Source organism: Eleutherodactylus coqui, chromosome 10 (assembly GCF_035609145.1).
Source record: "Eleutherodactylus coqui strain aEleCoq1 chromosome 10, aEleCoq1.hap1, whole genome shotgun sequence".
In the NCBI taxonomy this organism is placed as follows: Eukaryota; Metazoa; Chordata; class Amphibia; order Anura; family Eleutherodactylidae; genus Eleutherodactylus; species Eleutherodactylus coqui.
Genome location: NC_089846.1, coordinates 136,530,475 through 136,555,414, shown reverse-complemented (window position 1 = coordinate 136,555,414; position 24,940 = coordinate 136,530,475). Strand labels below are relative to the sequence as shown.

The window sequence follows — 24,940 nt, the reverse complement described above, 5'->3', positions numbered from 1 at the left end:
GTAAATCCCCGCCTTCAGGAAGCCCCACGATCTCATTGCAAAGGGCCGTTCTGGACTCTCGAACTCCGATCGGGGCATTTCTGGTTAAAAAATATTTTATTGGTATTATTATAACAAATGCCAAAAATCACTGGATCGCTCATACAATGTCACAAACACAATGCAATACAAATCCTCATAAAGGGAAGTGAGATATAACAGCTAAGAGATCTAGTTTTCATCTAGTCAGTAGCGTGTGCACAGGATGGGGTGATGGTGTTAAGCTCTAGCTCTCCGCGTGAGAAACAAGAACCAAATAAAGGAAGCCCCTACCTAAAAGGGTGGGAGTAATTCAAAAAGGAAAGTGAAAGCTTCAGGCGAGAACAAAACCAAAACAGAAGATAGCAGATGAACGATCGGGGTATTTAAAGGTTTAACAGCTACGACCTGCAGGAGTGCTGATCGAAACTGTTGTGGCGGGTGTCAGCTGTGAGAAACAGCCAGCACCCGCATTGTATGGAGAGGGATTGACTCCTTATCTCCTTCCATACAAACCCCGAACTCCCAGGACGTAAATGTACACCCTGGAGCGTTAAGGGGTTAATGCCTGCATGAGAATACAAAGGGCTGCCCCAAATGGTTTACAGGTTGCTATGACAATATGCAAAGATGCACCAAAAACCGTGCCAAGATTCCGTTAAAACCAGAAAGAGAGAGAGAGTGCCTGGAGGTCAGTGGGTGCTGCATTGAGAGACTTGAGCCTAGCTACTGCCCGGAGACAGAGGGAGTGTAGGACTGCACTACAGTACACACAGATCAGCACCAAAAATGGATATCGAGAAGTTCATTGACATTGGGTTGTAAGTGAGTTCAGCCTCATTAAAGCTGCTAAGTGTGCACACCACTGGATTTGTAAGTGAGTCCAGCCTCACTAAAGTTAGAAAGTTTGCACACCACCGCAAACCAAATAATTAGCCAGCAGGCCTGTTGTATGCAGAGATAGAGATATTAGTGAGCATCCAAAGCGTGATTTCAGTTTCTGGATTTGAACTCTTAGGACTGAGCTAAAGATAGTTGCATTGACCAGATTTGGGACGGCCCCCTCAGAGACATTAACACTGGGGAATATTTCAATTGTGTTCTTCACTCGCCATTGTGCAGCCAGTGACTTGTTAACCCATTTATAGAGAAACTCGGTATTACGTTATATGATTTCTCTTCTATTTCGCAGGGCTGATCCTCGCAGGATATTGTTGATAATGTTCTTCTGGTATTATTCTGTCTCGTGTATAATGTATTTAGAATTCCAGAATCTAGTTAGCCGCAGTTAGTGATTTGCAAATATGGTACAAGTTAAACAGTTTGCTTGCTACAATAGTAGTATCCACTCTTTATATCTTTGTTCATACATACATATTTTAGTAACTTCACCTGCTGCGTCGTATCCTGCATCTGCATTGCGATGCCGCCACCGGCGATAAAAGTTCTAAGTGGCTGAGAAATTATCACAGGCATATTACAGAAGGCAATGAGCAAACATTGGCCCATGTGAAAGTGACTTTAGTTGCAAAAGAATATCTATAATATTTGTCCCATAATCCATCATGTGCATTAACATCATTACAGGGATTGTCCCATGAAACAATCCCATTAGCATAAGTACATGACAAGCTCTCTTTAAAGGGCTTTTCGATAGGTCATCAATAGTTGACTAGCTGGGGTCTTCCGCTCTGGATCCCTGACAATCAGCTGTTTGAAGAGGATGTCTCTACTCAGGCATATGACATCACGCTCATCAGTCACATGGCCTGAGAGCTCAGTCACTATGAAATAAATGGGGCTGAGCTGCAATACCTGGCACAGCCACTATAGAATGTACAGCGCTGTGCTTGGTATGGAATGAGGTGACATCCAAGCGCCTCTGTCACTTCAATCAGCTGATCGGTGGGGATCTTGAGCGGCAGATACCTGCTGATCAGCTATGGATGATCTATCCTGAAGATAAGTCATCAATACTTTAGTCAGAGAAACCCCCTACTGTTTATGGCAACTGTGGTAACATAAAGAAAAACATCACAAGGTTCAGAGCAAAAAAATCTCACAAACAGAGGCAATGTTGCCTTTCAAACACAATCCAATGTGCCGCCATCATGTGCCGCTGATGAATGACGCTATCACTTTAATTCTGTACATTTTTGTATCCATAAGAGTTGTTGAGCAAAACATATCTGAAGCTTTCCATAATAGATGGGGACAGTCCCTATAGAAACATCAAGCACTGAGTCCAGGACAGCCTCCGGTTCTCACTGCACTAATCACTCCGCTCCCTTCTGACAGGCACTTTGTTTTTTTCTAGACCTCAGTGCTTATTATAGTATTGGGACTGTCCTACAGCCCCCTGTTAGACCTCATTGGCTGTGGCCACACACATCAGAAGACAGCCTGCAGATCAGTATAAAGTCACTGGTCATAGTCCCAGTCATATAGAGCAGCAGTCCTTACACAGACACCCATGAAGAGGATTAATCATTCGGTGGATCTCTTTCTGTAACTTTTGGTTTATTTATACACTTCCAGTATCCATGAGGCCTGAGGACATCACTGGGCGATCAGGTATGAGATGGGATTACAGAATATCAGAGACCTGCAGCTTCTTTTATTATACGTTATCTCAATATTTACAGATATATATATATATATATATATATAAAATATATTATATATATATATATATATATATATATATATATATATATACAGTATATATATATCTCACAGCTCCACATCAATCACACTTGCAAAAGTTTCCATCCCAGTGTATATATACACAAGTGCGATGCGGCGCCGGGCCGGTCGCCCCTTTATACCGCACATTTTTAACTATGATGTAATAAGTAAAGCTCAGCACAAGGCGTTACATTATTAGACTCCAAATTGGATATTTTAGAGGATTCTGTACAGTATTAGAAGTTAGTTTACTGCAAATCGTCAACTTCGAAGTAAGCGACAAGTTTACAGACATGAAGTTCTTTATGTTAATTGGGGAAGATAGCAAGAACGTGATAAATGTTAGAAGACTCCACAACAATGTGTCGCTACAATAATCTGGATTGGCTATAAAACTGTATTTTCTGTAAGATTCGTTCTGCACAGTTTGGACCGGCAGGCTTTTTTCCAACAGCGATGGATAGGTGGGCAGCTGCTTATCTTTGGCACCGCTTATCTGCAGGATAGCAATGAGATTGGACAGATCAAATCCAACTTGTCAGACACAAATGTCCCTGGTAGGAGACATGACAGGACTGTTCAGCTGCCCCCATGGCAATCTGAGGACACACTAGTGCCTCCCTCTACGTGCCACCCACTTGACATAGTAGGTATGGATGGCATCAGACACCAGGGTGCAATACTGAGCTATCAGTCTGTAGGTGAAATCAATACTAAATCACGACGCCTCCTCCTGCCCTCCTGTATCATCGTTACCTGTTCAGCTAAGACTAATTCCACATGATGCGAAGATACTGTGTGTGCCGGCATTATGCCCATATGGAATGGACCTTGGGGCTCATTCACATGGTCATGAAAATACACATCAAATACGGAGGCACAATACGGAACTTTTTAACAATGTGTTTCATTTACTGGGTATTGTATTCTGCGTTCTCCACTTTTCATCCTTGTTCGTTTGTTTCTTTTTTTGTTAAAGTCTTAACTTTGTTTTGCAGTTTTTGTTATATTGTAGCAATACAGATGATAAACAAAATAGTGAACAAATGCGGACGGGTCAACAATGCAAATGTGGAAGAGGCGTATTTAAATCCAATCCATCATATTATATGGGCTGGAGACATTATGTGTCTGTTCACATGACCGTATCTTTAAGGGCTGCACTCCTTTTACCCATTTTTGCCTCCATATTTGCAATCATCTGTATTCTTTTCTATCAGGTAAATATGGATCCGTATTTATCCAGTAGAAAATAAAATCGATAACCGTAAATATAGATGAAATACTGATATGGATCCCTACGGACGTGTTACAGAACGCTTGTATTAAACTGGCCGTATAGTGTGCTTTACAGATCAGTCAGAGCAAGAGCCAATCTATGCATCTGCTCTGCTCTAACTAATAGGGAGGTGACCCGGCGGAGGCACCCGCCCCTCTGTGGCGTCTAAATGTCTTATAGATGATTGTCAATACAGATTGTTTGTTTTTTTTTAATTAAGAGAATTTTAATCTTAATATTGCATCCGCTTCTATAATATACAGATGTATCAGAACGGTCTCGCTGCACAAAGAAATTAATCATTGTCCCCTTTTTAAATTTCTACAGAGTAGCTTTGAAAATTAAAGCTAAACTTTGATTGGTTGGCAATAGTATCCCATATCCACAGGATAGTAGATAACTAACTGATCGTGGGGATCCAACCGTTGGGACCCCCAGTAATAGCTAGACATACGCCAAGAGATAACTGGGTGCTTGAGTATTTTTGGCACTCCCAATAAAATGAATGGAGTGGTGGCTGAGGATGCACATTTTTCCAGCCTCCCAGGGGACATGGGACTCTCATTGTGGGGATCAGTGGGGGTCCCAGCAGACGGACCGTCACCAAACAGCTGGTTATCACTTACTCATCACAACCAATGTATGAGCTTGGTGTTGTAAGATAGCACGCACCGTGTAGCCTTGCCGCATTGTTTATTTCAAGTATTGGTAAATTTGCCCCAGTGGGCTCATGTATTGCTACTCATTGGTCCTGTGGACAGAGGGCCCCAATGTAATATTTGTATCACGGGTCTTCATCTATCATGTAATACTGGGCTCCTTTCAGCTGGAAAGGGACCTTTGGGCACCCTCACAAGCCCAAGTGCCGAGGTGCAACTGCGACCGCTAATGCCCTATAGCTACACTCCTGCTCAAATATATATATACGGGGTTATTACAAATGATCTTCCTGATGTGAAAGCCTCATTAATTCTGTTTAAAGGGGTTTTCCAGGGAAATACTATTAATGACCTATCATCAGGATAGGTCATCAATAGTTGATCGGCTGGGGTCCATCCCTTAGGACCCTGACCAATCAGCTGAGCGGGTGCATGCTGTCAGCACTGCAAATACAGAGTTCGGAGCAGAAGCCTCCGCGCTGACCTCTGCATAGTGGCTGGAGCTTGTAACTGCAGGCACGACTCTCATTGAAATCACTGGAGCCATGCCTGCAGTTACAAGCACCGGCCACTACACAGAGGTCGGCGCAGAGGCTTCCGCTGCTTCAGCGCCGACCTCTGTGTATTTGCAGCGTTGACAGCCCGCTCAGCTGATCGGTCGGAATCCCCAGTGACGGACCCCGGCCGATCAACTATGGATGACCTATCCTGAGGATAGGTCATCAATAGTATTTCTCTGGAAAACCCCTTTAATGACGCTCAGATACATACATTTGGTATCAATGAATGCAGAAACTCAAAAATTTTGTTGCACAACATCAAAAATGTTTCCCACCTCAGAGGCGTTGAGTGTGACCCCCTCTGTCACGGGGCACACATGGAGCCCGTAGGCAAGTTCCTGTCATACATGTTGTAGTATATCACGACTGACTAATGCAGTGCCTACTGTGGTGTGACCTCGGGGATAAAACTTTTTGGGCCTCATTTAGCAAAACTGTCTAACAGTAAAACCTTGTTGCCCGTAACAATTTGCATTGTAAATGCAACGTAAAACCGCCTTTTCCTGCCCACGAGCAAAAATCAATTACCATTTTCTACTTGCTCTATTTTAAAGCGGATTCCGCGTGGACGGCATCCATTGAAGTTAATGGAAGTCGTCCAACCCTTGGCCTTTCCGCAATCATCATTGTGGAATGGTCGCGTGATCTGCGTCATCGCCTAGCAACAGCGCAGCATCATCTCTACTGCACATGTGCGGCCAGCGCATCCCCAGTACAGAAAAGGGGAATGCGGACAGGTACGCAGAGGTCACCGGCCGGGGGCATACGGAATCCGACCTGGTAGTGTGCAGGCGGCATCAGGCTCAGGCAGCATACAGCCCCATATTATGCAATGTGGCACGACGCACCTCATTGGTTTTGCATGCAGACACTGAGGTGTGGATGACCTTCACCCATTCAAGTCAATGATGATACAAAAAAAGGACAACTCTCAGATGCCATCCGTGTGCAGACCTTGTACTGTCCGTTTTTCTTAAGGGGGTATTCCAGTTATGGCATCTATTTTCAAGTTTCCACCCGTACTTTCTCTGTCTGAGGCATCGCTTCATTCATTTCAATGGGGCTGACGGAAGTAGCTGAGCGCAACGCTCAGCTATGTTTCTGCACCATTGAGAGGAATTAAGCTGCTGCTGCGCATGTGGGACCGACGGTTCCATTCCCGCACTAGGCTACAGAAATGGCTTATTCCATTTTCAACTGTAAAATAGGGGGACACGGGTCCCCCATTCTTGAGATCAGTGGGGGTCCCAGCTATCGGACCACCACCATTCTATCAGTTTTCAGCCATCCAGTGGATTGGAGAAAACTTGAAAAAATGACCTGTAACTGGAATACCCCTTCTTAGAGATGCAGAAAAAAAGAATTGGCCTTTTTCCGCCATTTTTTAGGGGGCATGAAAAACGGATGACATACTGAAGGAAGAAGATGGACACATGGATTGTATATGGACTGTATATGGACTGTATACGGACGGCATACAGACCTGTACACAAACGAAAAAAATGCAGTTTTTTCGGTTGCAACACGGAAACGTTTTTTATGCTAGCGTGCACCGAACGTAAATAAGATACAATCAATTCAGTAACAATCTTATAATAATGAACATTAAAGTGGTTTTTGAGGACTAAAATACTGATAACCTATGCACAGGATAGGTAATCAATATCAGATCGCGGGGGTCCGCTGCCCAGGAACATAGCCAATCAGCTGTCTGAAAAGGATATGGAGTTGATGAGAGCACCACAGCCTCTTCTCATGCCAGCGATATCACGTTCATTTGTTCCATGGCCTAAGTGCAGCTTGTGGCCTACAGGCTGCTATACCAGGCATCACCACTGTAAAACCTACAGCGCTGTGCCTGGTACGCATTGAAGAGGACACACCATTTGCTGGAGTACCACAGCCCTTCAAACAGCTGATTGGTGGGAGTCTAGATGGTATACTACGGGTAATTTGTGAAGAGGATAGACACTTTGGAAACTGTGAGTGAGATTTGTGTTCTCTACAGTTTCCTCCTTGCTCTAAACCCGCTGATCTTGTTAGATCCAAGTCCTGAATCAGAATATAACCATGGACTGTGACATATTACAGCCAAGGACATACATACCACAGAAGCAGACCATGTGGCTAATATAGGCCTATGGAGAGAGGGGGCCTAGCGGTTTGGTCCCACCCCCTTCTCTAATGGGTGGCTGGAACTACCCTAGTGCAGGACCCCCTCCACCATGGGAACTGAACTATTCAAAAACAAGGGGGTTCAAAAATGTCTGAAGGGTCATGGAAAAGAACTGGAGGGAAAATAAACACCAGACCCTTCTGCCAAAATCTAGCATCTTAGTAAGGGGCCCATTTCTATCTTTGCTATGGGGCCCTCTCTCTTCTATGTAAGCCACTGACTACACACATGGGATCCACGCTAGATATGTAATTGTGATACAAATTCCAACCACATTGTAGGACACTGCGAGACTAAAGGGCCCTTTGTACCCAGCAGAAAGCATTTCATTTTCATTCCAACATCTCCTCGCAGTTTGTGGCGCTCCTGAACAATCTGATGGCCCACTGACATCAACAGTTAGAGGGGCTTACGGGCAAACGCTATTGGTGACCTATCCTCAGGACAGATCTTCATTACAGTTTGCCCACAAAACCCCTTTAAGACATCTGTCCTTCCTTGGACCTTCTACTTGTCATGGTCATTTTTACCTTTGCAAGAAGAATAATAGAAGGTGGTCGACAAAAATAGAGGATTTCCAGTAAAGTGGGGAAATTCTGACAGAAATAATCCTAAAACATAAGTTAAAATCTTTCTACAGGTGGTAGGGGCCATATTCACTTATCCCACCCTTACATGAAGGTAGGTGTCTGCATCTATCACCTACATCATAAGTGTTGAAGACCCTATTGCTCCATCCTAAATATCACAAGTCGATCATTTGGACCTTAAAGGGGTTGTCCTGCGCCGAGACGTTTTTTGTTTTTTTTTGCATAGGCCCCCCGTTCAGCGCAGGAAAAACCCAAGGGATGTGTTGAAATTTAAAAAAAAAATTTTACTTACCCGAACCCCCTCTCTGCAACTTCTTCCTTCTTTTCCTCCAAGATGGCCGCCGGGATCTTCACCCAGGATGCACCGCCGGTCTTCTCCCATGGTGCACCGTGGGCTCTGTCCTGTCCATTGCCGATTCCAGCCTCCTGATTGGCTGGAATCGGCACACGTGATGGGGCGGTGCTACGCGATGACGCGTAGAAGGGGGTGGAGCCAGAACGTCGCTCGTGCCCGGACCGACCAGAAGGGAGAAGACCCTTCTGCGCAAGCGCATCTAATCGGGCGATTAGCCGCTGAAATTAGACGGAGCCATGGAGACGGGGACGCCAGTGCAGGGAAGGTGAGTATATAACTTCTGTATGGCTCATATTTAATGCACGATGTATATTACAAAGTGCATTAATATGGCCATACAGAAGTGTATAACCCCAACTTGATTTCGCGAGACAACCCCTTTAACCTTGATGACCCCACTCAATCATGGAGAGAACCATGTGGGGCGTTGGGAATAGGGCCTCATGCACCCAGGCATATTTCTTACAGACGTACTACAGACAGCAAGCAATACCATTGATTTCATTGGTCTATTCAGATGTGCGTCTTTTTACGAGCATAAAAAATGGCAGCATGTACTATATTGGTTTGTGGGTCAGAAACGCTATCTTATCTCCTTAGGGAGAGCAACTATACTATAAACTAAGTGAGGAGACTCAAATAGCCATGCACGCTCCTCTGGGTAATATGCAAATAAGAGAGATGGAATAATACCTCCACAGTGCCACCTATTGGAAGGCAGCGTTCCTTCAAGTCAATGTCAGACTCTTTATACAAGCCTTGTAACAATGACCGGGAATTAAAAGCAAAGCCAGACTCCATGTACAGACAGCTGTTTCAGGGTTTTTGCCGTTCATCAGTGTACAGTAGGAGTCTGGATTTGCTAGTGAGAGGCTTTGCTATTAATTCCCGATCTTTGTAACAAGGCTTGTATAAAAAGTCTGACTATGACTTAAAGGAATGCTGCCTTTCAATAGGTGGCGCTGTGGAGGTATTATTCCATCTCCCTTATTTTGGTTTGTATCACAGACCAAAATCACCCATTAAAGTCCATGGGATTGCGTAAAAATGCAGTAAATATGCATTGCATACGTATTCATTGTGTTTTTTATGCCATGCATGTTGGCAAAAAAGTGGCATCAGTTGGACCTTCTTTTATTTTGTTTTGTGAGCGTGAAAAACAGAAAATAGAATAAATATGGATGCAACATGGACGTAAAAAACACGCACCAAGAATGAACAGACCAGCATACGCCCTTGTGCATCCGGCCTAATGTGGCCGACTTACTGATACTATCCAGTAATTAGGCAGTGTAAACTTAGACTAAAAACTCTAAGGCTGGGTTCACACAGAGCGGATTTGCCGCGGTTTTGCCGCAGCAGATCCGCCCGCGGCCGCTAATCTCGTGATTTGCCAGCCATGAACCTCGTCCACACGGGACGGCTAATCTGCTGCGGTAAACCCGGCTGAAACCGCGGCTGCGGCCACCGCAGCCGCTGTTCCAAAAGAAGCAGCATGTCCATTCTTTTTTTCATTCCGCTGCGGCCACGCTCTCCTCTATGGGAGCGCCGGCCGCAGCGAAAGAGCGAGCGGCCGGGCCGCTTCAAAGCCGCCGCGGTTCACCCGGCGGAAATCTCGCGGTTTTTGCTGCGGCCAAAACGCGAGATTTCCGACGGGAATACGCCCCGTGTGAACCCAGGCTTAAAATGCACCACATTTATTGCAGCAGTTCTGCTGAATGAACAGTCTGTCTGATCTTCGGAGAGTCTGGTATAACTTCGCACCACCCATTATTTGGCTTAGTGTATGCTAAACATTGCGCCACAATTTGGCAGAGTTTTTAGCAGAATGTTTCATTTAGACCACACCTAATTGTTAGAGAGCCACACCCCTTTGCCAGGAAAATCATAAAAACTATCTAAAAGTGTCTAAAAACATAGAATGTGGTGCAAACGATGTCAACTATCTTTTGGTGCAATTTACACCTGAAAACTAGCGGATCTCTAATAGTAGATCTACCAGAATGTATATTGGTTACACGTAGGAGATTTATATTCCGCGGGTCTGAGTGGAGTATAGGGATGCATCTGTTAGGGTGGCCTTAAGGACAGCGCCATTTTTTGTTTTTTTTTTCATTTTAGTTTTGCCCTCCTCACATACAAAAAAATCATCACTTCTTTATTTTTCCGTTGACACCCTTGACAGGACTTGTGTTTTGAGGGTTGTTTTTTTGAATTATACCATTTAATGGCTCATATGATGTACTGACATTTTTTTAAAAATAGGATGAAATAGAAAAAAAACTCAAACTTTCGCCCTTTTTGGGGGAGTGGGTTGTCTTTACAGTGTATAACATGCGGCAAACAATGACATATCAACTTATTCTGTAGGTCAGCAGGATTGCCATACCAAATGGATATAGTTTTTTTTTTGTTTGTTTTAAATATTGCTTTCTTTCACCTCTGACAATCATATTTTTTTATTTTTCTCTTAAAAAGCCTCTGTGGAGGCTTATTTTTTGCAGGACAACCTACGGCTTGTATTAACATCATTTTGGGGTTTTGTTTTTTTTTTGTTGTAATTCAAAGAAACTTTGTTCAACTTGTATTTTTTTTTTAAGTCCCTATTCGGTCCCTCAACTGTTCATAATCTGTTTACTTGTATAGTATACTGCAATAGTTTGGTATTGCAGTTTATTTTATTTCTGCAGGCATTTTATTAAGACATGCCACAACACATATTAATAGGCATAAATACATGGCAGCCTTCACAAGAAACCGGCCTGCCAAGATATTCGAACATAGATAGAGCTCACTTCCTCTGTCAGCCAATTACATGTCACCGTCAGAGTCGACAGTGGCGTCTACATGGTTAAGAGCTCGAACATACTGGCAATAGACTTTCCTGTGTTATTGAATGACAGCTGAGTGTTGCTTGTGATTCGTCATAGTGCTCATCCAATCAGAGGCAGCGTTTTCTAGAGGGGGGGATTTTTCAATCCCTGGCCATCAGAAGACAGATGAAGACTGACAGGGGCAGAGAGAAGAGCCGGACTGCTCTTCTAGGTGAGTTAATTTTTTTTTAACTTTTTTTTACAGCTAAGGATGATTTTAGGGGTAGGGCTTATATTTCAAGGCTCCCCCCCCAACCAAAAAAAAGAATAAAAATTATTGCTGCATTGGATGCCTTTATCCCATTGCTCTCAATAGGGCGGCAGCAGCGCTGGCAATGGGATAGTATCATGGACCAGGGATGTGAGCGGAGCGCGATGTGCTCCCTATGTTTTCAATGGGGCCAACGCTGCTGCCGCCGGCCCCGCTGAAAACAATGGACGATAGTGCAGATTTTTCTTAGCGTTGTGAGCCTTGAGTGAAGACATCACAAATGGGAATGCAACCATTGAAAATCATTGGTTTCATAATCATGCGTTTTCACTCACTTTCGCATCGCAGGAAAGTCTATCGCCATTGGGTGTGAGTCCTAAGAGTTGTGATCAGAGTTATCTCTGATCGTGGCTGTTGTAGGCAGGTGTCAGCAATCAAAGACTATTAGCACCTGCCATGTATGAAGTGGGCTCTGCTCCCGGGCAGCTTCATATAAACCTCGCCACTGGAGGGCATACATGTATGTCAAGGGGATAAGGTTTGTGCCAACGTTAGGGCAAACTGAGGTTCAGTAGAGGCCTCCTGCAACTCTACGGCTGCCCAATTATTGTTCTGTACAAAACTGAGGCCTAATCCATGTCCATGGGCCCCTACAGAGGGCCCTCCTAAAGTGTGTCTGTCTCAACCACCGGGCAGTCCATAACGGAGACTATTTATCGTAGAATTCTGAATTCTTACCCTAGAATAGTTTTATTTTTGGACATGTTCCCACGGTCCAAGTGTGTTTATGAAATGATGGCTGAGATAGAAAGACAACTTTGTATGCTGATTTAATCAGAAAAAAAACAAATTAAACGTTAATTCTCCTTCTGAAGATAAAAAATATTGGATTTAGATACATTTGTAACAAACCTCCTAATGTGACGGTATCGGCTCCTGTGAAGGGGCCTTCTTCCGTAATCCAATAACAGGAAAATTTACTACCAAACTTTAATAACCAAAAGTCTGGGGAGGCCAAAAACTAAAAGTGACATAATCAGAGCTTTGTACTGCGGGAGAAAAGGCCATCATTCATGGACAAGTGGAGTGATGCTTCCTGTGATGTGGCCACAGTGAGACTCCACCGCCTGCAGCCATGAAGGGTTATGTGCCGCCGTCACACAAAATAGAGAACTTCTAATAAACTAAGCTAGAAATGATTCCAGCAAACAGTTCTGCCTTTGGTTGAAGAAAGCCAAAATAAACCTGGGTCATATCTTTTTTTAATCCCACTATGAATGGATGCTGGATTAGATATTTCTAAATGTAGATTTGCTATTTTTGACTGGATTTAAAAAAAAGTAAATTCTGTTGCTAAAATGTTGCAAATATTGTATACCGTCTTTCCCCAAAAATAAGACCCTGTCTTATTTTAAAATGTTGCCCCAAAAGAGGCGCTAGGTCTTATTTTCAGGGGGTGTCCTATTATACTTACCGGCTCGGTCCGGGTCCTCCCGCTGCTCTCTGGAGCTCTGACGCGCTTCTGGTAGCCCTCGGCCACCAACAGGGAATCTTTTCCTGGTTACGTGATTCCTAAATCCTGCCTCTAGGAAGTGATGGCTCTGATTGGCTTAGCAGCGCTCGATTAACCAATGCGATGGCTATGATTGGTTCATACTGCTCCGAAGAGCAGCGGGAGGGACCTGGACTGAGCCTACTAGGTAATGTATTCCTTTTTAAAAAAATATATAATGCAGCCAGGGCTTATTTTTGGGGTAGGGCTTACATTTTATTTCCGGATTTGGTGCATGAAAACAAACCTATATTAATATGTGTGTACGACCATGTGGCATCCATGTCTATTTGTGTGTCATCTTTTTTTTCATTGGTTTGTATGGGTGACTGTTGTCTGAGAAGTTGGACTAGAATGGGTTATGCTGTAATTTTTTTTGTAGTCCATGTAAAAAAAACACGTCTGTATAGACCCTCTGTGGTGGACGAGAATGTGCACTTCTACTACATACATCTTGGTACTTGGCAATTCTAAAGAGATGGAGGAAGCATCACCTTGCATGCACGATCAGTGCGCCATTCATGTGGCAGAAGAGGGAGGACATAGGACCGGACCACTTTCTGATGATCAGTGGGGGTCTCAAGTGAATGGACACCCATCACCTATTCTATGGATGGAAGATAAGCTTAAAACTTGCAACAACCCCTTTAAAGAAGCACTCCAGAAAAAACTGTTTATTATGCCTAGCACTCCAGTAGTAGATAGTGTTTTGCCAGGTCAACGCTATGGCTTGACTTTGCACCCTACATTCCCGACAGTGCATAAGGACAACAAAGGAGGCCACATGGGTTATGGATGAACTGGGGGTTAGTTCTTGCATCTGAAAACCAGGATTACAAAAAAAGCAGGATCATTGGACAGGATGCTTACGCGTTTCAGACCAAGCATAAGGGGAGCAGTACATGATTTGGATAACACCACAGACAGTAGTCATGCACCGCCTATTCAGGTTCTGCACTAGACATAACACAGTGTAGCAGTTTTTCCTGGAGTGTTCATTTAAACAAATGGTGAGAATTTTGGTTTTCAGTCATGTCTATCCAAATGTTTAGGATTTCAGGTACTCTGTAGAGCCCTGCACTTCTTCAATAAAGGAACTGGTAGAGGTCCAAGCTTACATAGCAGCGATGATTGCAGTTCTGACAAGTCTTTGTGGAATCTCCCAAGATGCTTCAGTGCTGGATTTCCCCTTTATATAAGAGGTCAAAGTCAAATTGTTTATATATGTAGATAAGGACAGTAATATAATGAGCCCTGAATGTGGCATCAGAGGGCTGAGGACACTGGAACCAGCAGCCAGCTATGTAGTATATAAACTCACAATGTCCAGAAGGACCTCGTCATGTAAAGAGCAGGCCTAATTATATCCCTTGCATAATTGGACATTTTTCCTGATTTGCAAAACCAGCTGAGACGAGCGGCTCGTCAACGAGAGTAATTATCTGCAGAAAGTTGGGCGGTAACAAACACTACTTAGAGGACAAGTTCGGCTAAACACAAATACTAAGCCTGTGAATTCCATCTTTTAGTTCTGATATCGGAGCAGCAGCCACAATTCAAGGATCGGTCACATGACGGCTTTGTATTAGCAAAATCTGCAGTTCTGGCCTGCTTTTATTTTAATGGCGCTGACGGGGCGGTGTAATATGTCACATTAATTCTGCCGGCCGGCGCAATTATGTGAACACAAATGTAGATATTTTTTTCAACTTGCATTTAACCCATTAGGACACGGTCTATTTTGGCGTTAAGGACGCAATGATTTTTAGGGGATTTTCATCTCCACTTTTCAAAAGCCATAACTTTTTTATTTTTCCGTCGGCACGGCCGTATTAGTACTTGTTTTTTGCGTGGCAAACTTTCGTTTTTATTGGTGCCATTTTTGGGTGCATAGACTACATTGTAAAACTTTTATTAATTTTTTTATGATCGCAGGGAGAGAAATTGCATCAATTCTGCCATAGATTTGGTGTTTTTTCTACAGCTGTAATCATGCAGCATGAATGACACAATCCATCTTTTCTGCGGCTCGGTACGATTACCACAATACCAAAATTCTTTTTTTTAGGTTTCTCCACTTTTCTGCAATAAAAACACTTTTTAAAAATCATTTGTTTTTCTAAATCGCTGCATTCAAGGTCCTATAACCTTTTTATTTCTCCATGGGCGGAGCTCTGTGAGGGCTTGTTTTTTGCGTAACGAGCTGCAGTTTTTATTGGTGCCATTTTAGGGTACATACAGCTTTTTTGTTCACTTGTATTGCTTTTTTGGAAAGCAAAATAAAAACATAAGCATTTTGCGTCAGCTTTTTAACGCTTTTTGACGTGCAGTATAAAAAGTGTTTTCAATTTGTTGTGCAAGTCATTACAGATACGATGATACCAAATACGTGGGATTTAATTTTTGTATATTAATAGGGGAAAAAGCACAAAGAAAGGTTTTTTTTTACTTCTTTTAACATTTTTTTTTCTATTTTGACACTGTTTTGATTTTTTTTTTACACTATTTGTGTCCCTGTGGGGGACTTGCACCACAGCACCTATGATAGCTACTATAAGGCATTGCAGGACTTCTGTCCTGCAATGCCTTATCGCTTGTTATAGTGAACATAGATACTGGCAGTTCAGGACGCCAGTATCTGGCGTCTTTTTGCCATAGCAACCCGTCGGGCTCTTCGTGATTACATCGCGAGAGTCCGATGACATCACAGAGGGAGCGCACTCCCTATGTGAACCTTTTACATGCCGTGATCTACATAGATCGCGGCGTGTAAGGGGTTAACAGCGGGGTCACTGTCCCGATGCACCCTCGCTGTTGCAGCGGGAGGCCGGCTATCGGTGACAGACGGCTCCCGCTGCTGGATAGCGCAGGATCGCTTCTGATCTTGCGCTATCCTCAGGGCGTAACTGTACGTCCTGTTGCGTTAAGTACCACCCTGCCAGGACATACACTTACGCCCTGTGGCATTAAGGGGTTAAAGACTTTTAACACCCCTAACGGTGCTGTGCAAGGCCACTCTCACACTGGCACTTTTTACTGCGATTAGTGTAGTGTTCCGCACGCCACGTTAATCGCGGTACAACACTCCCATTGATTTTAATAGGGCCTCGCATCATTTTTAACACTTCGATTTTTGAGCACTGCTTGCTCTATTTTCTTGGGTTTTCACATTTTTTGACGCACCCTATCACCCATCACAATAATGGGGGGCATTAAAAGTGCTGTTGAACGCAGTAACCTGTATTCAAAAACGCAGACCGAAATCGCGGTAAAATGCAGCGTATGAAACACTGTGTGTGAGCGTGGCCTAAGGGGTTTTCTTTTTTTGGGATGAGTTGTACTTTTAACCATTTGTTGATTCATATGATGTTTGATTGCTTTCTATTCCGTTTTTTGTAAGACGAAGCAGGCAAAATTAAGTATTTTCACCATGGTTTTTGCATTTTTTTTTCATGGTTTGTCCCTCTGAAGAAACTAAATAGCACCATCTTTTATTATTTTTATAATACACTGCTATACTTTAGTATATCAGTGTACCATAAAGCCTATGAAGGTCAGAAAGAGACTGAGCCTTCTAGGCGCCATAGCTGGCAGACTCAGAGACTATATTCAAGCCTCTAGATGTCATAGCAACCCATTGGCACCCCCGTTAGCCCTCTTCACGCCGCAATCACATTGACCCATTGTAATGGGTTAAACAGCAGGGATCTGAGGTTTCTCCACTCCCTGCTGTTTGATCAAATGCCAGGCTTTTATCTAACAGCCAAGCATCTGCACCCCCCGGCATGAGAGACCCGTGACAGGTTTCTGATGCATTCCCATAAAAAGGCGATTGCATCAGAATAAAGCCCCTTAACGGCCACCATAAAAAAAGCGCACAGGCGGTCATTAAGGGATTGAGGGTCTCAAAGGTGAGGGAATGGGGAGTCTGGGAAGCTGCTTTTTATACTCAACAGGTCCCCTGTTTCAGCACTGTGCCCCTAAGAAACATGATGCCTAATGACTCATTTCAGAACGCTGTGCACATGCGCACTCTCATTGATCTGTATGAGAGCATGCGCACACAGTTGTCTGAAAAAAGTAACACTGTGGGCGCACACTGATTTCCTGGGGGCACAGCGTTGAAAATGGGAACCCAGTGAGTATGAGACACAGCTCCCTGGACTCCCCGGTCCCTCACCTTTGAGCCTGATAACGTAGTTTATGGGGCTCAAACATGTTGACAGGTTCCCTTTAATAACACTAAAGATATTTGTGATATATTGGAAGTTCTGTCCTGTTGTGCTGATTGGTATAAAATATATATAGAACTCCATAAATTGTGAAAATAGCAATTTCAATAGGTTATGAATAGGGATGAGCGAACGTGCTCGTTAAGGACAATTACTCGATCGAGCATTGCTTTTTTCGAGTAACTGCCTACTCGGGCGAAAAAAATCGGGGGGCACCGAGGTGGAGCGGGGGATAACAGGGGGGAGCGCTCTCTCTCTCCCCCCCCACTCCACCCCGCAACCCCTGCAACCCCCAGCTCACCCCCGCCCCCCGGCACCCGCTGAATATTTTCACCCGATTAGGCAGTTACTCGAAAGAAGTGATGCTCGATCGAGTAATTGCTCTAAACGAGCACGTTCACTCATCTCTAGTTATGAACTGAGACCCAATTGTCCAATGTCTTAGTAACGAATACAAGTGGAAGATCTTTTACTTTGTACTCCATAAATATAATAATTAAAGACATTCTCTATCTATAAAGGTTATATTCCTTTTTTAACTCTCTCAATGCATATAAAATGAATAATTAAACAACTGGGCAATAGGTCTCGAGTGAAAATTAATTTTGTTTCTACAGCTCCAATGCAGTTTTATGTGTCTCCATGGTAACAGACAACAAACAAGGTCTGTGTAGTCTGATCCTGTAGTCAGTGCATATTCCTTTCTATCTACCTTCTACTTTTACCCAAATATACCTGAAGCGCAGATTTAGCTAACACTGCCGACTGTATGTTAGCACACAGTAAGGGACAAATGGAAGAAAATATGAGCATGCAGGACTGCAGGATTATACTACATGGAGTTTGTTTGCTTTCTATTACCAATAAGTCTGCATAGGAACTGTACAAACATCGATAGGAAATTTTTAATTACAATCTATTGTGAACTTTCTTGAATTTTCATTTTAGAGTTTTTGGAATGAACATGGACTTTAAGTAATAAAAATGATTTCTGAATAGATCTTTTTGCCTCCCTGGGTGGCTTCTGACTTGATATCCTTCGAGATCTATACTACCACAGTTCTGTATGGCTAAGAACTTACAATCTCTTAATCCTAGCAGACCTTAAAATGAATTCTCACCTCTAACCAGTTTTTTGGTTCAATATTGTGAGCTGATAAATCATCCATCACTAGAGGGAGCTTAGCTGCTGACCGCATACACTTTTATCACTGAGGGCTCAGTCACATGGGCGTTTCTTCACACGATTTACAGCTGCGCTTGCGATCCGCAGCTATATAGACCCAATGCTTTGCAATGGGAGCGGTCACATGTGCGACTTTTTCATCCGCACAAACGCATGCGGCGAAAATTATAGGACACAGCAATTCGCATGAATTCATGAATGGGTGAGTGAGTGCTGCCTCTGATTGGCAGAGTGCTGTGACCAATCAGAGGCAACTCTCAGCTGTCATTCATTAGCTGAGAGCGGCCTCTGATTGGTCACAGTGCAGAGTCAATCAGAGGCAGCCCATTCAGCAGGCAGGGATTTTAAATCCCCGACTGTTAAATACTACTGAAAGCAGTTCTGGAAAGAGCCGACTGGACGCGGCTGGTCCCCGGCAGCTGCAGAGAGGTGAGTATAGAATTTTTTTTTTTTTTTACACTTTTTTAGGATTGTTTTCAGGGAAGGGCTTATATTTGAAGCCCTTCCCCGAAAATTAATACAGCGCTTGCCGGCAACCCATTGCTTTCAATGGAGCTGGCTGTATTGCCGGCTCCATTGACTTCAATGGGAGAACATTGTTCTCCTCTGCCACAGCTGGTGCACAGCTCTGGCAGAGGATAGTGGGCAGCGCTCTTTTTGAGCATACAGACGCCTGTGTGACCGAGCCCTTTGGGCGGATAAACGCTGCTAGCAGCCTTTTTTATTCCGCCGTGCCGCTGGCTTCGGTCACGCGATTTTTTTAATGCATCAGTTATGCGCACAAAAAATCGTGCGAAAAAACATCCATGTGATTGAGCCCTGAGTTTAATGTATAACCAGTAGGCAGTAAGCTCCCCTGGTGGTGGTTGCATGCAGCCATATTGCTTGATTTAAAGGGGCTAACCAACTCTCCAAAAATGTTTTTAAAAACAGGTGAAAAGGTTTTGAAAAAATAAAGGAAACGCTACTCATCTGTTCTTTTCCCTAGTGATCCAGCTCTGAAACTCCCACGTTTCTCCCGGTCTTTGTATACAAACGGTAAGCACCTGACTTGCTGCAGCCAATCAGTGGCCACAGCAGTCATGCGCCATACTCCCAGCATCATTGCTCCCCTCTCTGGGCAGTGATGCCACTAGTATAACACACGACCACTGAGTAGCTGCAGCTGTCACGTGCCAGGCATTTGTAAGCAAAGATCGGGAGGACTGCTGAAGTTTCCATGCTGGATCACCAGGGAAAAGAGCAGGTAAGTAGTGTTGCTTTCATTATTTTACAGCATTTGTAGGAGTTGGATAACCCCTTCAATATCTATGCAAAAGATTTGGAGCTATGTATCAAGAGAGAGATCTACAGAAAAACAAAAAGGGACAGAGAGAACTTCATCAACTTCATTTAATAGCTGATCATGCCCTATTACTGCACTGGTGGTACAGCTTGAAATAAAGTCTACATCAGAGGCGTAACGTGAAGCTCACGGGCCCCAATGCAAAACCTGTAACGGGGCCCCCAACTATAATGCTTTATTCATAGTACTGGGCTCCCTATATGGAGAAGAGAGGCCTTATGGGCCCCCTAAGGCTCCTGGGCCTGGGTCCCCTGCATCCTCTATAGTTACACCCCTGGTCTACATATCAAAATGTCAAACAAAAAATGTTATAATTAAAGGTTTTGTGGTGTCCCAGCAGCCACCAAAACACGGTGCCCACGCTGAGGAGCTGGGAGGGTAGAGTTGGCACTTGTCACGGTAACTCTAACCAGACTCCTCCCTGGAGGGACGCACGCAAGCTCGACCCAAGTACCGCTAAGCCTCTTCCAGACAATGCTGGGCAGCGATTACCTATATACGTGTGTATGACTGTAGACTTGTCACACGTGACGCCACTGTTCCTTACACACCTGTATGATCTTCAGTGGAGAAATGGAGGAAGTCCACACACACAATTGAATTTAGTACCTCAGTCCCTGGGAACAGACAGGGGCTGGAAAAGCTTTACTTGAAGCTTGACAGTGTACAACTTAATACACACCAATGCAGGCAGGACAGTAGACTGTGAGGTCAGGGAGGAGACACAGGATGACACCGGTCCTACAGTCCACGTTATCTGTAAGGTACCGCTCCTGGAAGGAAAACACTCCAGAGGAGGAGGATGGGGGTAGGATCACTCCACAGACACTCACTTGATTCAGCACTGAGATCAGTGCACAACAGACTCTTCCCTCCACTCACCTCTCACTCATAGATGAAGGTACCTGGGAAAGGGACATCAGGATACCTCTCCTCAGCCTCCTTTCTCTTCACCACATGAGGTTTAAAGGTACCCCCATGTGGCTGGCACTCCCACTCCTCTCACTACCCTTGAAGATCATGGACCCCTGCACCACACCCCAATTACTCACATTTATAGGGTACAGCCATCACGTGACTAGACAGATATTGATACTTTTCCAGTCATATCCCAGCCACTTTCAGACATTAACCCCTCATATGCTGCGGCTATGCAATACACATAACAGCAGACAAGACACTTTGCACAGTGCATCTACATTGAAGACATGACATCTATGACAATTATGGAGGGGACAGAAATAATAGACTTTGGAGCCACTACTGTTTCATTGCTATAAATGCCAATCATCACATAGAGATTTTCTGAAAACTCCATAGAGAAATTTACTTAAGTTTCAAATACTTCACTGAAGCCCTGGGAAAACTTTATGTAACTACTTGCCAACAGCTCCGAACATCTGCAGGAACTCTGGTCTTTTTGTTTTCCCTTCTGTGCACCCATCACACTAAACATCATGATCATTTATTTTCAGGCCTACGCCCATGTTTGTTGGAAACAATGAGCAGTCTACTAAATTCACTCCATTATACTGCCCCAATCTGATTTACACTTGGTAATAAAGTGCAGCCACCTTAGGGCATGGTTTGCTGATGTCTCAAATCTAAACTGCACTCAATGCTCTTCTTGTGCTGTTGTTCAGAAAGGCCCATTCATATCCCGCTTTACTGGCTGCTTACTATGGGTCATCAAAGCTTGGATTCACTAGTCACTACATGAGAAAAGCCTCAGGAGAAGCACGGCACTCATGACCTTGGACAATAAAACAATGCGCATTCAAGGACAAACGTTTACTTGTATGCCGACTGTCACAAACACTTCATGGCCTGAAGACAGGGGAACTGTATGGTTCATGTGATCCTGAGTGGTTTACCTTATACCTCTGTAAGCTTTATATTTGGAAAGCAAGCTTCTGTTTCGTACCCGAGTAACTGAAAAGACTACAAAAATTAGTCATACTGTGAAGTTGACTTGTGTAGAAACCCTTTTGCAAATACCCTATTAGTTAATTCTGATTTTAAAAGGTTGTCTAGTTGTAAATTGTTGATGATCTATACTTAGGATAGGCCATCAATGGTAATGCCCAGGTTCCCCCACCAATCAGCTGTCCTCTGGGCCAATGCAGTCATGCACTGAGATAATTTCCGCAGGAAGTAGACAGCTATGTTCCCACTGCATTGGCCTGGCTGGGTATTACACCTATTCAATGCAAAGAGAACTTTGTGCGTAATACCAAGCCTCACCACTGCAGTAAGAATGGAGCTATCTGCTTCCTGCAGAAATCAGCTCAGTGCACAACAATCAAACTGAACAAGTGAACAGCTGACTGGCGGGCTCTAGGGCACAGACCCGTGCTGATCTAGTATTGAGGGTCGCTTGTGTGGATAGAGTGTAAAGAAAAAGTAGAGCTTCCTCTGAGTTGGACATATATAGAGCTACACAAATTGTAAAATAGGGGTATCAAAGAAGTGCTGCCAATTCAGAAAATGTGCATATGCCCTAAGGGAGGGCGTATTCATAGTACAGGGAAAAGTGAAAACAAAATCTGGTAACAGCACAAACAAGAAGAAGTATGAACAGCACAATTAGGAGCAATGATAAAAGTTTACATGGAGGTCACTTTATTTTTCATTGGCATAAAAAACAGGCGACGTTTCAACTGCACAGCCGCAGTCTTTGTCTGGTAACAACACAAACCTCCAACTCACACAATGTGAGGCAAAAGGAGTCCAACTTCCCCTTAAATAAATTAATGGTATGGCCGGCCGACTCAGAAGGGACCACTGTTGATTCATCCATCTTCATAAGAACAGTGTGACCCCAGCTAGGCAGAGGAAGGGGGTTTCACCCCAGAATGTATCTTTGTTGCTAAACAATAATAATATTCATAAAAAAAATTTACTCCCTTTGCCTCAAATGGCATGAAATGAAAGTTACCATATTTATTTTAATTTTTCCCATACTGTCGTGTGGATAGGCCATCAATAGTTTACAACTGGACAACCCCTTTAATAGTAGAGTTCCCTATTCTGGACCCTCATCAATTATTCAGAGAGGAGGGCAACTTCAAAAAATATGCCTTGCTCTGGACGCCCTGGATTACATGTACAGACCATAGATTTTAGGAAATGTCAGGAGGGGTAACATCACTCCTTAGGGAGAACACCAGGAAGGTGAATGAGGAGACTTATAAGGCCATCCATGCTCCTCTGGGTAATATGCAAATAAGGGAGATGGAACAATACTTCTGCAGTGCCACCTATTGGATGGCAGCATTCCTTCAAATCAATGATTGACCCTTTATATAGGGCTGTAGAGCAATGATTGGGAATTGAAAACCAAGCAAGAATCCATGCACAGACAGCTGTTTCGGGGTCTTTGCCCCTCATCAGTGAGCAGTAGGTTCCTCGCTTGGCTAGTGAGAGGCCTATGATGTGGGTCAGGAAGAGTAACATGACTCCTTAGGGAGAGCACCAAGAAGGTGAGTGAGGAGACTTATAAGGCCATCCATGCTTCTCTGAGTAATATGCAAATAAGGGAGATGGAACAATACCTCTGCAGAGCCACCTATTGGATGGCAGTATTCCTTCAAATCTTGGTTTTCAATTTCACTCATTGCTCTTCAGACCTGTATAGATGGACAAGCGTTGATTTGAAGGAATGGTGCCATCTAGAGATGAGCGAGCGTACTCGGTAAGGACAGATACTCGAGCGAGTATCATCCTTACCAAGTACCTGCCTGCTCGCCCGCAAAGATTTTGGTGACGGCGGGGGTGAGCGCTGTGTTGTGGGAGTGAACAGTAGGGATCGGGGGGAGAGAGAGATCTCCCCTCCGTTCCTCCCCGATCTCCCCCGCCGCCCCCCGCCGGCACCCTTTGCGGGCGAGCAGGCAGGTATTCTGTAAGGACGATAATCGCTCAAGTATCTGTCCTTACCGAGTACGCTCGCTCATCTCTACTGCCATCCAGTAGGTGGCACTGCAGAGGTATGGTTCAATCTTCCTTATTTGCATATTACCCAGAGTAGAATGGGTAACCCTTCCAAAATAGACAAATCCTTTAAGTTGGATCACTTTCGCTAAACATTCATTTATTCTGCTTCCCACATAAATACTGTTTTTCGTAATTAATGGGATTATTTTCATGTCAGGGTCTTTCTCTTCTCTACAGATAATTAAATGTAAAAGAGACGTCAACAGGAAACTCCCGATCCATCTAACGGCACAGCTACCTATATACACCATGCCTCCTGGTATAGTTGCCATTTGGATCCTATGCCTACTTGTGGGTGTTTCCAGTCAGTATTCACCAACAGCGTCGTCTCTTGAAGAAATTTCTGAGCTGTCACAGACAATAGACCAAGAGCCAGCCTCCCACATTGTGCAGATGGATACAAATCTACCGAATGATACCGGCAATGTCTCCAAAGAAAACTATGGAAGAATGCCCCCTCGTCAACCACCTCCTTGTCTATCCCGCTTCAAGATCAAGTATGCCTTTAAATATGTCACAACAATACTGTCCTGCGTCATTTTCCTGGTGGGAATTATAGGAAATTCCACACTTTTAAGAATCATATACAAAAATAAGTGTATGAGGAATGGACCCAACGTTCTCATCGCCAGCCTGGCACTGGGTGACCTGTTCTACATCCTCATTGCTATTCCCATCAATATTTACAAGGTTGGTTTATATGCTTCCATTGCTATTGTTAAATCTGAAAACGGTACTTATGATTAATGAAGAACAACTGTTTTTACATGTATGCCTATTTTGCATATTCATGCCATGATGAATACTAAACGGGTTCAATATGGAAGCCATAGTTGAGAGACCTTCTGTACAGGCAGCATAAGTGAGAAGTGTCTATAGATGCAGCTATGAATGTGTCTGACCCATAGAGCCAACCGATGAGTGCCAATCATGGCCTCCACGAGCGGACAAACTAAAGGGTCCAATTGTGGTCAGCTGAAAGGAACATTCAAAATGACATGAGTCTGTACATACCATAGATCTGAGTCTGGAGCCAATGATAGGAAGTCTGTTTAATTTTCTCAGCTGGCACAGTCTGTCCTCCCGAGAGCTGGGCTAGATGTTTGTCCAAACAACAGAATGCCTATCTTGACCCCCAACCATGTGGACTCTTCTAGAATGTGCTGAAAAATTACCTTGTTTTCAGTTGCTTTGTTTTTAGGCGTTTAATCCAGATTCAAACA

General features: G+C 43.9%; 1 protein-coding gene across 1 annotated transcript in view; it reads left to right on the top strand.

Annotated features, from left to right (window-relative positions):
* Positions 1 to 2,438: 2,438 nt before the first annotated feature.
* Positions 2,439 to 24,940, top strand: part of LOC136580954 (endothelin receptor type B-like) — a 36,755-nt gene continuing 14,253 nt past the window's right edge. Inside the window, exons 1-2 of the mRNA XM_066581899.1 lie at positions 2,439 to 2,592; positions 23,895 to 24,407. Coding sequence (XP_066437996.1) covers positions 23,967 to 24,407 — 441 coding nt within the window. The 5' untranslated portion in view covers positions 2,439 to 2,592; positions 23,895 to 23,966. The remainder of the gene's footprint in view (positions 2,593 to 23,894; positions 24,408 to 24,940) is intronic.